Below are 15,421 nucleotides of genomic sequence, written 5' to 3'. Positions count from 1 at the left end.
ACCCTATATATTCTATACTATTTGAATTATTTTAACAATAAAAATGTCATTACATGTTATTAGTGTAACAAAAATAAGCTTACTCTGAAAATATATAGAAAATAAACAGAAAATTCCTAGGGACTTTGCAGAGGGAAAAAAAGGCCATGACACTGCAAGATAAACCATTGTTAAACTAAGGCAGGAAAAGTTATACTGGATTTATTTTAGTTTAGCTATAAAAGCAAAATAAAACTGCCAAACTGGAAACAAAATGTGCAGAGACTTACTACCAAGCTCTGATTTACAGGTATTCTTTATGTATTAACTAAAGATTTATTGTTAAATTTGAAAATAATGAGAAAACAGGGAAATGGCTCTTAGACACCAGAGTCCTGTGAGTGCAGAGGTTTTGAGGATGAGCCAGGAATCCTTGAGTTCATATAACAATCCTGTCCTTAGTACATGCACACAGTGCCCCCTGGCCCGTCTACTCCATTAACAATGCTCATTGTCTGTAGATGATAAACACTGGCTTACAGGTAAGACTCTTAGTGGTGCCATGGGGCTCTCAGACCCTGCTCAACTCGCCTTTACAGCAGCATCTTCCCCATCACCTTTGCAGGCACCCACATCTGTGCCCACAGCTTCGATACCCCACACCCTTTCACGCATCACGGCTTTGCTAGCATTGTTCCATCTGGGATGTTCTTTCCTACCATGTTCCCCCTCTAGCAACACCCTCATACCTCCCGTCTCATAGGTTTTTCTCTTCTCTGTTTCCTACCTGGTCAGGCAGTCAGTTACACCCTCTTCTGTGCACTCAAGCCAATGAGACTGTCTAAGTTTTATTTTTGTTAATGTAATACATGAAGATACTTCAAAACTCTAATAGCTACAAGGCTCAGGACAGAACACAGTGCCACATCACCACAATTCTTGCTCCCTACAAGCCACAGTTTATAAGCCACCATTCCTCCCATCATTACTTCCAAGTTTCAGTCTATATTGACAAAGAACATGCTCATGCTGCCATTGCTTTTTCATTGTAGATATTACAAAGCAGACTCTTACAGCAGAGTGTGAACATTTACTTTTTTTTTTCAGACCTCTGGCACCCCCAAGGGTTCTTCTGTAAATTAACACTATGTATATGTTTATGATTATAAATACTGTTCATCTTAGATTACATTATATTTCTTGTATATCTTTCTTTTCCAAAATTAATAAATATTTTTGTTGTTTGTTTCTTGATAAGATGACTTTCGGGAAAACACCTGGAGAAACAGCAAGGAACCATAGGAATAGGTGTTCCCACAGGGATGGGAATTCCACACAGAAGCAATGCCTGGGACAGAGCTCCTGGGGTTGGACTGTACTTGGAGAGGCAGAGCAAGAATGTTAGTGTGAGTATAATAGAATGATAAGAAAAGTGGTTCTGACTGATGTGGTAGAGGGATGTCGGGTCTTGTGGTCATGACAGAGACTTGGGATTTTATTCTGAATGTGATGCGAATCAATGGAAGATTCTGAGCAGAGAAATGGCAAGGCCAAACTTCTGTTTTTTTTTTATTTTGTGTATATTTTAAAAAATAAATATTACTCTTATGATGGACCTTAAGAACTATTATGAGCAATTTTATGCCAAAATTGGGTAGCCTACCAGAAATAGATAATTCTTTTGTACACATGTACAGCTACCAAGACTGAATCATGATGAAAGAAAAAATCTGAAGAGATTGATGAGTGAGGAGATTGAATCATTGATAAAAAGTCTCCAATCAAAGAAAAGTGCAGGACCCAAGGGTTTCACTGCTGAATTCTACCAAATATATAAAGAAGAACCAATAACAATTCCCTACAAACTTTTCCAAAAAATGAAAGAGGAGGAAATACTTCCAAATGCCTTTGTCAAGATCAATATCATCCTGATACCAAAGCCACACAAGCACTTCACAAGAAAAGAAAACTATAGGTCAATATTTTCGGTGAACATTGATGCAACCATCCTCAACAAAATACTAGCAAGCTCAACTCAGTAACACATCGAATGGGTCATTCACCATGATCAACTAGGATTTATCCGTGGAATTCAAGAATGATTCAATGTTTGCAGATCAATAAATGTGATACACCACATTAATAGAATCAAAGATAAAAAATCATATAGTCATTTCATCATATGCAGAAAAAGAATTTTGACAGAATTTAACTCAATTTCATGATAAAAACGCTCAACACATTCAGCATAGAAGGAATGTACTTCAGAACAATAAAGGTACATATGATATGCCCACAGCTAACAGTACACTCAATGGTGAAAAATTGGAATCCTTTCCTCTAAGGTCTGGAACAAGCCAAGGCTGTCCACTCTCGCTACTTCTGTTCAACGTAGTATTGAGAGTCTTTGCTACAGCAATAAGGCCAGAGAAAAGAAGTTAAAGGCATCAAAAATAAGTAGGAATATAGTAAAACTGTCCGTGTTTGCTGATGATATTATCCTCTGTACATAAAATATAAGAACAATAACAACAAAACTCTGATAAATGAATTCAGCATAGTTGCAGGATAGAAAATCAGTACAAAAAATCAGTAGTATTTCTCTACACAAACAACAAACTTTCCAAAAAGGAACTTGAGGAAACAATCCCACTTATATTAGTTACAAAAAATACTTGGGAATGAATTTAACCAGGGAGGTGAAAGAGTTGTGTGCTAAGAAGTATAAAACATGAATGAAAGAAACCAAAGAAGACACAAATAAATGGAAAGAGATTAATGAGTGAGTGCATTTATGCAGAAGAAATGATATCATTAAAATGTCAATATTACCCAAAACAATCTATAGATTCAGTGCAATTTCTACCAAAATTCCAATGACATTTTCTATAAACATAGTAAAAATAATCCTAAAATTCAAATGACTAACAGATATATGGAAAATATTTAAAATTACTAATCATTAGGAAGCTTTAAATTAAAAGCATAAAAAGATACTGCATCGCATATATTAGAATTGCTGGTATCAAAAAGAAGAAAGAACAAGTATTGGCCAGCATGTGAAGAAAAAGGAACTCACTTATGGTGGGAAAGTAAATTAGTAGTCATTATGAAAAACTGTATGAAGTTTCCTCAAATAACTAAAAACAGAATTACCATGTCCAGATATCCTACTACTGAGCGTCTGTCCAAAGGAAATGAAATCAGGATGCTGAAGAATTATCTCTACTTCCATGTTCACTGCAGCTTTATTCACGACAGTGAAGTTATGGAATCAAATGAAGTATCCATCCATGGATGAATGGATAGAGAAATAGTATGTATGCACAACTGAATACCACTCAATCCTGTGAAGGGAGCAAATTCTACTTTCCTAACATGCATGGAATTGAAGAACATGTTAAGTGAAATAAGTCAAACACAGAGAGACAAATACCACATGTTCTCACTTAGATGTGAATCTAAAACTCAGAGAAGCAGAGTATGATGGTGGCTATGAGAAGCTGGCAGAGGAGGGCAATGGGAGATGTTGGTCAAAGGGTATAAAGTCTCAGAAAAGAGGAGTATATTTGCTTTTTTGGATATCTGGTGAATATAGCTAAATAGTCGAGTACTATATATTTCAATATTACTAAGAGAATAAGTTTAAAATGTCTTGGGCAGATGTTTAACCTAGCAGTTACAACACTGATTAAGATGCCTACACCCCACATTAGAGTGTCTGGGTTTGAGCACTAGCTCCAGCTTTCTGTTAAGGGCAGGAGGAAAGGAGGCTCAAGTAATTGGGCTCTTGTCACCCATGCAGGAGACTTAAATTGGGTCCCTGACTCCCAGCTTTAGCTAGGTACAGCTCTGGCCATTGAGGAGCAAACCAGCAGATGGGAGCCTCCCCCCACTCCCCCGTATGTCTTGTCTTTCTGCTTCTCAAATAAATAAATAAATAATTTAAAAGATAAAATGGATTATCACAAAAAATGTTAAATAGCTGAGGTTTGATGGATGTGTTAATCAACTTGATTTAATCATTCCACATTGTACTCTTAAAACATATACAAGTGTAATCTGTTGGGGGCCAGCACTGTGGCACAGGTTAAAGCCCTGGCCTGCGGCATCAGCATCCCATACGGGCTGCTGGTTCAAGTACTAGCTGTTCCACTTCCAATCCAGCTCCCTGCTAATGAGCCTGGGAAAGCAGTAAAAGATGGCACAAGGTCCTTGGGCCCCTGCACCCATGTGGGAGACATGGAAGAAGCTCCTGGATCCTAGATTCAGATAGGCTCAGCTCCGGCTGTTGCAGCCATTTGGGGAATGAACCAGTAGATGGAAGACCTCTGTCTCTCTACCTGTCTCTCTCTCTGTAACCCTTTCAAATAAATAAAATAAATCTGTCAATATATGAGAAAAACAAATTTAAAAAAGATATTCAGACTACCATAATGGGTTTAGTCAACACTGGAGCACAGGTGGAAGCAGAGAGACCAACTGAGAAGCTATTGGCAATAATCCAAGAGATGATGGTGACTTGGACCTTAAGTGGATATTTTGAAATTGAATTGATAGAATTTATGAGTAGATTGGATTGGAGTGTGAGAGAAAGAGCCCTATTAATAAGAGCCCATGAATTAATTAATTCTCTCTCTAAATAACAGGGAAAAGAAGCTGAGGGATCAAGAACTTTGGTGACTTATGCTACGTAACCAGAGGAAAGCACCTATTAAATTTCCTGGCATATAGTAGACACTTATTAAAAATGATGTTCATTTATTATGTGACAGGAGGACCTACACCACAGTGCTCTTAGCATCCTATTTCATAATGCCTTATTTATCTCTCTCTATTTCTACCTGTCAATCCAATTAATCAATCAATTAAACAATCAATGAATTAACCAACCAACAAATTAGCCAAAAGTGCTTACGAGTGTTCACTTTGTTTGCAGTTTTGTGGCAACAGAAATGGTAACACTGGCTATACCAATGTCAACAGCTCACATTTACTGACTGGTGACCACATTATCATTTTTCACATGTTATTTTAATCCTTGTAACAACCCAATGGGGAGAATATCACTATTACCTCTATTTTACAGATGAGGAAATGGGGGCTCAGAGAAGAGAAAATCCTTCTTAAGGCCATGCTATTGGTAAATAGTCCAGTCAGCAGTTAGACCTAGGTCAGCTCAGGAAATAGAATCCTTGTGTCAAAAGGAGCTTACAAAGGCATTATTTCTCTGGGCAAAAGATGGGTAAACAGGATTAGGATATACAAATAAAATGGTACTATTTTTTGTGTTCTGGAAATCAAAAAAGGAACACTCTGGAACAATATGGATAGGATTTTGATGGAATGAAATAAGAGTAACTCTAACGAGGAGGGCAGTGGGGGCAGGTCTAAAATGGATGCTGCTGCTGTGAGGAGCAGACAGAGGCCTGGTCTGGCTGTATTGAAAGGTTCAGGCTGGGAGGTGGTAGAGTGATTGGGCCACGCTTCCAGTTCCCCACCTGCTAAGCCATATATCGGATTCCCAGTAGGGAAAGTTTTCTACTGAGGCACTGGGAGGGCTTCACTGCCCCTGGACACACTTTCAGGGGATTCCCCCAGCCCACATTATAAAAAAAATGTTAAAATGTAATCACTAAGTGCATTAAAAACTATATAATTTCTATATAGCCAAATGCAACAGGATTTTAGGAATCCCTAGTTGAATCTCAGTTTTGCCAATGCCCTAAAGCCAAAAGATGTTACCATCCAAAGTGAAGTATGAGGTGGTTATTTTTGACCCTCAAACCCTTCACTCTCTCTGAGGATGTAAAGAGAGTCAGGAGGTGGGAGATGAATAGGAAATTGTTAGTGAGACTTGTTAGCGAGTTGTACCTAGTCTGTCTTTAAGGGAGATTTAGGGCAGCTGCCACTTTCCCATAAAATCCAGTAGGAGGGGGCTTTAAGGAGTTAACTTGGTGAACTTTTTGTGCATCTCCAACAGTTTGAGTGACACAGTGGACTGGGGTCTAACTTACACCTGAGAAATTTTGAGCATGTGAGAAGTGCTGATCAACCCCTAAGAGGGGAGCTGGGGAGAGTATGTTGCCATAGGGGTCAACAAGCTCTGAGCTTGTTTTGGGAAATGAGACACAGATGTCTCCAATGGACCAGAAGTCAGCTACCGGCATGGCAGAATTGCCGGAGGTTGTTTTAGTTCCAGTACAAGCAGTTCATTTACAGGGGGCAAATGAATCACTGGAGAACACAACCTGTAGGGGAGAGGACCCCACTGACTGGTTAAGGGTCTCCACAGAGTCTGTGTGAGCGTTACAACAGAAAAAGGGTCAACTTTCTGTCTGGCTCTGATGCTGACTCCTAACAATGTGATCCTGACGGTCCCCCTTTTCTGCTTTTATTTACTCAAATGGGAAAGTTTAGTTGTGACAGGTGAGAAAAGAAAGAAGTAGTTAATCACGTGCCCTTCCCCACCCCCACAGAAAATTTAGATTAAACCAAATTCAAAATCACCTAGTGAATACATCTCAGCAGCCATGCTTGTCTCACCAAACGGTTATGCATTTGACACAATTTATGCATTTGACACACATGAGTTTAGTTGACACACATTCATGTTGTTGCCACAACTAAATTCTCCCTAATTTTGATTTTGTAGTTTTTTGCATATTTTGGAGTCTCAGATTTTAAACCTTTAAGATAGGGGTCTTAAATGGCTTCTGCGGCCTATAGTACTATCTAATGGGTCAAATCACTCTGGTTACAGTAGAAAGATCTCTGGGAATCGGATTTTGAAGATGTGAGTTCAAGTCCTGGCTCTACTGTTTATCTCTGTAATTCTGAGAAGGTCCGTCCTCCTGCTGGGGCTCAGTTTCCTTATCTATGAAGCGAGGCAGTTGGGCTAGTGGACCTGTCACATTCTGGTTGGGTCTAACATTTATGTCTTTGGGATTCCACTGGTGGCTTGTGGAACCTGACATATAGTCAGCTTAAATACACGTTTGTTTGCTTAATGAATAAACCAGTGACAGCTGGAGTTGGCTGGAAGCCCCTTCCGGTGTTTTCCTTATATCCCTTAGGAACTGCGTTTCCTCTGGGTCCTGCCCTGGGGGATAAGCAGGCAGGGAGACACGCTTACCTTGTTGAGGGTGTTGAGAGCTGCCTGGGCTGCTGTGAGTGCTGGCTCTGCTTTAGCCAGGTCTTCCTCACAGTCCTTCTGCTTCTGCCTCACCTCTTGCATGATGAGGGCCACCCTCTGCTCCTCCTCGTCGGCAACGGCCTTCTCCCTGCTCACTTTATCAGTCTCCACGCCTACCACCCGAATCAGCTTGTCTGCATCTTCATTCTTCTGCTTCAGCTCCACTTCCTGGGTGGCCAGCTTGGCTTTCAGGTCATCCACCTGCAAAGGAGAAGCACAGGGCTCATCACGAGGAGTGAGAAGTAGAGAAAGAGTGAGCAGAGGGACTGTGGTCATGGCCCTGATGAGGACCCAACAGTGCAGAGCAGAACAGAACACCAGCTCATGATGCAGAGGTCACAGGTGGAAGCCAGCTCCTAGCTGTAAAAAGGAAAGCAATGTTGGATATCCCTTCCTCCTCACAGAATATTACAAACAACACATGCCCTGACCTTGTGCCTTGTTGCCAAATGACTTAAGGTGCTTCTCACTGACATTGGTGCCTATGTCCTACAAAACATCGAGTGCCTACCATGATAGTCTGCACATAGTAGCCGCTTAATAAAGATCAGTTGTTTAATTTGAATTGGCTAATGTGGAACAGCCAGCGTTGTGTTGCAGTGGGTTAAGCTGCTGTTTGTGAAGCAGGCATCCCATGTCAGAGTGCTGGTTTGAGTCCTGGCTGCTCTGCTTCCAGTCCAGCTTCCTGCTAATGCACCTGGAAAGGCAGCAGAAGCTGATCCAAGTACTTGAGTCCAGGCCACCCATGTGGGAGACCCAGGTGGAGTTCCTGGCTCCCAACTTTGCCCTGGTCCAGACCTGGTTGTCGAGACCATGTGGGGAAGTGAACCAGTAGGTGGAAGATCTCTCTCTGTCTCTGTCTCTTCCAGTTTCTCTGTTATTCTGCCTTTCAAATAAATAAATTTTTAAAAACTGGCTAATGTGGAGAGTTCTAAGGGTTCACACAAAGGGAATGTTGCTATTCATCCTGAGAGGCTGAATACACAGATGGCCAGTGGCCAGATTATATACAAAAACATAATTCTGACCTACAACCTGCAGCACCCTGTCTGGGAAACCAGCCCCTTGTCTGTAATAACCATTTCAGGGAGCCAGCATGGACAAGTCAGACAGACAGAAAGTCGGATTTCTATACCTAGTGATAACCCAGCAAGACAAACAACAAACCCTATGACAACTGACCCCAAATGGCTAGGATTTGAGTAATAATGAACCATATTAATTTTGTCTCTGCTTCTCACTTAAAAGCAGCTAGAGAAATCCAAACATGTTTCCCCTGATCAATCACGTAGGAGTCCCCACTTCTAGTGAGTCTAATTACAGCTTCCCATGCCAACACCCTCCAATCAGGCACACCTGAAGCCATCCCCCTCTTCACTATACAGTCTTTCCACTTCTCCGCCTGGCCTTGACTCTTTGCTAAATACAAGGGATGGTGGCTGACCCCCTTTCTGTAGTAAGCTCTGAATGGATTGCCTTGGATGGCTCTCCTTTGGTAGGTCTTAAATCATTACTAGAAATAGATGACCAGGTCAAGGTGGGACAGCAAGAATCCCACTGATCCAGGCCAGCTAGATTCTACCATCCACTGAAGTCATGCCTAATCAGGAGGCATTAGTGAAGTGATGGGAATACAATCCCAGGGAAACCATCTATTTGTCTCAAGAGCTGGGGGTACAGGAGGGTTTTTTTTTTTTTTTTTTTTTTTTTTTTTTTTTTTTTTTGCATTCGGAGAAGCACAGTAAGGTGGTTCTCAGAATGTGTTTCCCGGGCAAGCAGCATCAGCATCGTCCGTAAATCTGGTGGACATGCAGACTCCCAGGCCCACATGCAGACCTACTGATTCAGAAATTCTGGGAGGGGGCCTGACAACCTGTGCTGTCACAAGAGCTTCTGGGTGATTCCACTGCCCCTTTGGGCTTGAGACTCACTGGCCTAGCGTAACAGCTTTTTCAGACGCAAAGGGAAGGTGCAGGCCTATTTATCTCTGGACAGGAAAATGGCCATTTGTATGTGCAGCGTGGCCCATCAACTTCACATTCCAGAATGACCTCTTGCCTCTCATTTTCCTGCCGTCTATTTCACGCAACAGGCAAAGATTACTTCAGAGCTCCTGGAACGCGTCAGACAGATTCGGAAGCTTTCTGATGCAAAATACATAAGGGCAAAAAATAAAGTGAGGCTTAGACACTGCTGATAATTCCCTTTTCATGGCAGATCAGAAGCAAAGAAAAGGAAGGGGGGAAAAAAGAATGCTGTTTAATTTTGTGTATTCATAGCAACCGGAGACTTTGTGTTAACCTCCAATGGAGGCCCGCTCCCTAGAACTTGTCTCAGATTCACGTGTTGGAAGGTTAATCCGCTGCCAGCTCCCGTTGTTCAGCTGCAGAGTTATTTCTACAAGGACAAAGATGCAATTGTAAATCAAAATGATTGAGTCACATAATCACTCCAGTCAGCAAACACACTGGGAACTTTTGGTTCCTTTTTAAATCTTCTGAGATTTGAGAAAATTGAAGTGGATTTTTTTTGGTCGTTGTTTTGTTTTATTGACTGCAGACGTGGCTTATGACCTCAGGTCCGAGGTAAATGATCACCAGCACTGTGAACAGTGGCTTCGGAGCTCTTAAGCTGTTGACAAGGAAGTGACACGGGCGTCCCACCCATTAGAATGAGGCCACTCCCCGGAAAGCTACAGAGAAGGCAGAGCTCATGTTCTTTTGCACTGGAGAAGAAATGGAAACAGGTTACTTTTAAAACATTGATTTAAGGCCGGCACCGTGGCTCACTAGGCTAATCCTCCGCCTTGTGGCGCCGGCACACCGGGTTCTAGTCCCGGTCGGGGCACCGGATTCTGTCCCGGTTGCCCCTCTTCCAGGCCAGCTCTCTGCTGTAGCTAGGGAGTACAGTGGAGGATGGCCCAAGTGCTTGGGCCCTGCACCCCATGGGAGACCAGGAGAAGCACCTGGCTCCTGCCATCGGATCAGCGCGGTGCACTGGCCTCAGTGTGCCGGCCCTGGCGGCCATTGGAGGGTGAACCAACGGCAAAGGAAGACCTTTCTCTCTGTCTCTCTCTCTCACTGTCCACTCTGCCTGTCAAAAATAAAAATAAAATAAAAAAACATTGATTTACTTATTTGAAGGGCAGAGTCACACACACACACACACACACACACAGAGAGAGAGAGAGAGAGATCTTCCATCTGTTCATTTACTCCCCAAACGGTTATAATGGCAGAAGCTTGGCCAGGCTGAAACCAGGCACCAGGAACCTCATCGTGATTTCCCACGTGGGTGGCAGGGCCCCAAGTACTTGGACCATCTACAGCAGTTTTCCCAAGCACATTAACAGGAAGCAGCCGGGCCCTGAATCACTGCTCCGACATGGGATGCTGGTGTTGGAGGTGGTGGCTTAACACACTATGCCACAACGCAAGTCCCAGAAATAAGTTACTTTAAAAACCATTTCTTCTTTCCCTGTATTCAAAGCGCTGCAGGCACACTTTGGACCTTCCCTTGTTTAGAGACCCCCAAACCTGAAGGGAAATATTAAGAGGCAGAGTGGCACAGACACGGAGGAGACCCCTTCCCTCTGTCCTGCTGGCCCCATGAGATGTGACCATGTGAGTGAGTGGGGAGGGGGTGTGCCAGCTGAGGGAGGGAAGTGTTCGGTGGGGGTAGGTGGGCCTCTATCCTTGAAAGATCAAGCACAGGATGCTAGGGAGAGAGGTGAGGCTTCCTACGACCTTTGCCCCCAGAGCTTCAGACACCTTGGAAATGAAGCAGAGAAGGCATCAGAGCAACTGAGAAGGAGCACAGTCTCAAAAAATACACGATGAAGACTATGCATGGATTTCAAAATTTGGGGCGCCTATCTAAGCCTATCTTTTAATTCCTTTTTCCTAGGAACTTTTGGAAGCACTCTCCCATTTTCCGGGACAGACGTGCACCTGTCTTTCCTGGGTTGCCTGTTGTGGGCAGGGGAACCTCTTCTGCAGGCAGCTCTAGGTGTTTGGGGAAGGATGTGATTGCCTCCCCTGTTGCTGGAGAAGGAGAGGAGGCCTGGGGTGATCGGCAGTGATAATGACTGCTGAGGCTTGGAGCTCTAGAGACACCTTCCTGCTGACTCTGTGTCTATACCATCCCCCGCAACTGGCATGTGAATTTGGCTTTCCAGGAAGGTTTCCTTTTGAGATAGATGTTTCCATCTCTATCTGTTACGTTTGCTTGCTTAATGAAGACTTCTCACCCTTTTTCTGGTAACACAGTTAGATTTCCCTTTGGAGAACTCCCCTTTCCCAAGTCCTTATAGTTTGGGTGGAGCTGATTCCAGTTGTCTTTTGATTCTGGCTTGGTCAATGAGAGCATCTAACTCACAGAGATTGTTCAGCTGTAGGCATACCCCATGGCCCAAGGAGGCTCATCACAGCCATGACCATTCTTCCAAGAACTTGTCTGAAAATATTGGAAACCTGACACTCCCTTTTATCTAGTGTTGCAAATCAGACAAAATATATGCCTGAGGTTGTCGTGGGTCCTGGGGTTCACGGCCCACGAACATGAGTCCAACAGAGAAGACAGCAGAGCCAGGGAATGGAGGAAACCAAGATGCACAGGATACCCTGTGTTTAGCCTCAGCCCTATTCAAATTGAGCTCAGTCTTGGACTTCTAAGTTGTATGCACCAATTCATTTCTTTTTATTTTGTTTTGTTGTTTTGCTAAATCAACTTCAGTTGGATTTCAGTCAGCTGTCATCCAAAGGATCCTGATAACTGGATCAAATAATCTCAAGATTTTCTTTCCTCTTTTCCCCTTTCCTCTTATCCTCTCCATCCTTCCTTTCCTCCTTTTCATTGTCTTCTTCTTGCTCAGTGAATTTGAGTCAGATTTTTTTTTGTACTTGCAACCAAAAGAATTCCGACACATACATCTATGTGAATTATTAAATTATCAACCTCAGATGATGTTGGTGCCCAGGCACTATTTGAAATCCCCAATAAACTGAATTTAAAAGTTTCTAAGTAAGAGACTTGTGGATTACATCCTACATGCATGGAATTGGCAATAGCCTTTAGGCCTTTTATGGCCACTTTTTCAATTCGACAACCCCTGTTTCTCATGAATATACCTGAGTTAGAAACAGAAGCAAGGAAACTGCGGCTTCTGAACAGTGGTAGGGAGGGACGAAAGGAGAGGCACGTCAGAGCTGGGCATCCTGACTGTGCTAAGTGGAAGAACACAAATTGCACCAACTTGCAAGACTCCAGCTGAAGCTGATGCAAAGGCAGAAGACCCAGCGGACCCACCATGACCATGATCTCGCATCCAACACTGGAAGATCACATCATGTGCTTCTTCAGCTGCCTGCCCAGAAACCTGACACCACCATGGAGCCAAGAAAGACCCTTCAGATGAAAGAGCTCCGGGGCAGAGCTTGGGCTTTGAATTCCCTGCCTTCCAAAGACTAAGTCTTTAACCTGAAGTGACCAGGTCATGCTGAAATGCAAGACGAGGCACTTTCTACTCTGCAATGAATGAGTCAGATGGATCCAGAACTAAATTGAATCTAGATATAGAAAAACAGATACATTTCTGACAATTCTGTAAACCTAAATCTAATGTTTATATATATTTTAGATTAATATCTAATTTAAAATTTTTGTCCATATTACTATTGTAATTACAACTTTATGATAGCTATTGTTGCTCCATAAATCCAATCCTCGCTGAGCCAGAGTTGTAAGATTCATTTAGTTTATCCTCAGCAAATTATAAGCACTGGAAACTGTTATCATTAGGTTGTTGGATACTGATACAATGTAATTCAAGGCTTTCCCCTTCTATCAAGATTACGGTATATTTTGATGGTATATTTCCATTTTCTACTAACAAAAGAACAGTTTCAAATGAAGACTTTATACCAGAGTTAGGAACCCTGAACATCAGTTTTGCTGTAAGAATCATTGCTGTGACCATCCAGGGTAGTTATGGAATACACACTGATATACAGCATCATCAACAGCCATCCTCGTCCCTTACTCTGTGTTTTTAGGTGACTTTCGAGCTGGGCTCCTGGTTTTTTCCTATCCATCCGACATTGACTCACCTACCATTTATTTGTCCATGAGTACAACACCTACCTACCATGTGCCCATCCTTGAAGATAAGAGACCCCTGAATCTTGGCCTCTGCCCTTGAAGAGCTGATAACAGCATCACGTGATGGGGCAGGGTAAGAACCGTAATTCAAGGATGAGCCACCGAGAAGGATGTCCATAACTGCTCAAAGCTGTAAAAGGGCCTCTTGGGGAACAGGTAGTAAGTTGTTTAGGTCTTGGCAGTGACGAGCAGATGAGATGGGGGTATATATAAAGACAGAGATGTGAGCTGGTTGTGGAGTTTTGGAGGGACTACAAATGGTACTGCTGGACTCCAGGGCTCAGTATGTAAGAATGAAGAGGACAAGGATGGAGCCATCCTCATGAGTAGGACAAGTCAAGACTGCTGCTGGAATACAGTCAGGGAGGCTAACTGACATGCTGTTCATTCATGAACTTATTCATTTGACAAGTATCACACGGGTGTCCACTCTGCCCAGGTACTGTTTTAGGCATGTAGGCTCTATTGATGAACAAAACAAAAAGATCCCTGCCCTTACAGGGCTTGTATCCAAGGGATAGAGATGGATAACGAAAAATAAGCACAACAAATACATAAATTATACAGTATAATAGATAGGATTAAGTGCTACGGGAAAAGGATAAAATAGACCAGAATAAGGGGATCAGGAGTAATGAGCGTTTGCAATATAAATTGGGGTCATCAGGGTAGGAATCATTGAGAAGGTGGCAAAACATTGAGCCACGGGAGCATGAGAGGGCAGGCATCTCAGGCAGGGAACAGCCAATGTCAAGGCCTGGTGTGCCTGAGGGAAAGCACCAAGGCAGTGTGGTGGGAGAGGGACAGCATGGGCAGAGGTGGTCAGAGACGAGGTCTGAGAGTTATTACAGGGCAGGGCTAGAGAAGAACCTTGAAATAGGAGCCTTTGCAAGATTTTGAGCAAGAGTAACACAGTCTGATTTACATTTTAAATGGATCACTCTGGCTGCTAAATTATTGACAGTCCCTGGGGTAGCGGGGGCAAAAGTAGAGATGTGCAGTCCAGTCAGAAGGGGTCATGGCTGTCCTGGCAAAAGGTCACTGGCAGACTAAGGTAGTAGTGGTGAAGAGGGTGTGATACGGTGGTATTGGGGTGTGAGCTGACAGTGGCTTTCTGATGGTTTGGGTATGGGTGTGATAGAAAGATAGAAGGGAGAAGAGTCAGGGACAGCTGCAAGGATTTTGGTCTGGGTGGGAGGTAGTGGGTGAAGCAGGCTTGGAGTCAGGGAGAGCTAGGGTATGGGCAGTAGTTTGGATGTTGAAGGTCCCCAAAGTCATGTTAACAGTACCAAGTGGGTGAAAACTTAACTCAGTTATGGTATTTGGAAGTGAGCCTTTGAGAGATTATTGGATTGTATTGGGTTGTTAGCATGGGAGTCCCATGATGAAATAAATCCCAGTAGCTTTATAAGATCACAAGGCTTAGGCATGAATACACACATGCTCCTTCTTGCCATGTTGGGACTCTGACACCAAGAACATTATCACCACAGGCTGCACTCATGGGGACTGCCTGATCTTATAATGTGAAACTCCAGAACCAAGAGCTGAAATAAACCTTTCTCCTTTATAAAGCTGGGCTGCCTCGGGTTTTTTGTTATAGTAGCAAAAGGCTAATTAATACAAGGAACTCCTGAGAGTAAAGTTTATTGAAATAATCCAGGTAAAACTTGTCTAAATTGAGACATTTAGAATGGATATACAGCAGGAGGGATAAATTTGAGGGATATTTAGAAGACATAGAATTTATTAATTATTAAAAACAGGGAGTGAGGGAGGGGGAAAAGTCTAAGAGACACCTCCCTCCAGTTACTGGCCTAAGTAATTGGGTAGGAAGAAATATCTATCTACTGGATAATTATGCGGTTTTTGGTAGGTTCAGATACTGACCCAAGCCAGATCTTGGGAGGAGTCTCTATTACCTATGATCAGATAAAGCTGGATTTGCCTAACAGTATAATTAGGTTGCTTCTTATTAAATAGAGATCGCTTAAAATGAGAACAGGCGTTGGTGCTTTGTTCATTGTCTGCCAGAGTGTGTAAAAAATAGAGTTCTGAGCTGCGCTCTGTGAGAGGGTCAGAGTATTT

General features: G+C 42.8%; 1 protein-coding gene across 7 annotated transcripts in view; it reads right to left on the bottom strand.

The window, feature by feature from the left end:
- The window catches only part of DNAH9 (dynein axonemal heavy chain 9), a 373,954-nt gene that overhangs the window by 115,957 nt on the left and 242,576 nt on the right, over positions 1-15,421 (bottom strand). For all 7 annotated transcript variants that reach the window (XM_070061394.1, XM_070061395.1, XM_070061396.1 and 4 more), the window contains one exon: positions 7,115-7,375. In XM_070061394.1, coding sequence (XP_069917495.1) covers positions 7,115-7,375 — 261 coding nt within the window. The remainder of the gene's footprint in view (positions 1-7,114; positions 7,376-15,421) is intronic.

Source organism: Oryctolagus cuniculus, chromosome 17 (genome assembly GCF_964237555.1).
Source record: "Oryctolagus cuniculus chromosome 17, mOryCun1.1, whole genome shotgun sequence".
Classification (NCBI taxonomy): domain Eukaryota; kingdom Metazoa; phylum Chordata; class Mammalia; order Lagomorpha; family Leporidae; genus Oryctolagus; species Oryctolagus cuniculus.
This window is presented reverse-complemented; position numbering and strand designations above follow the sequence as displayed.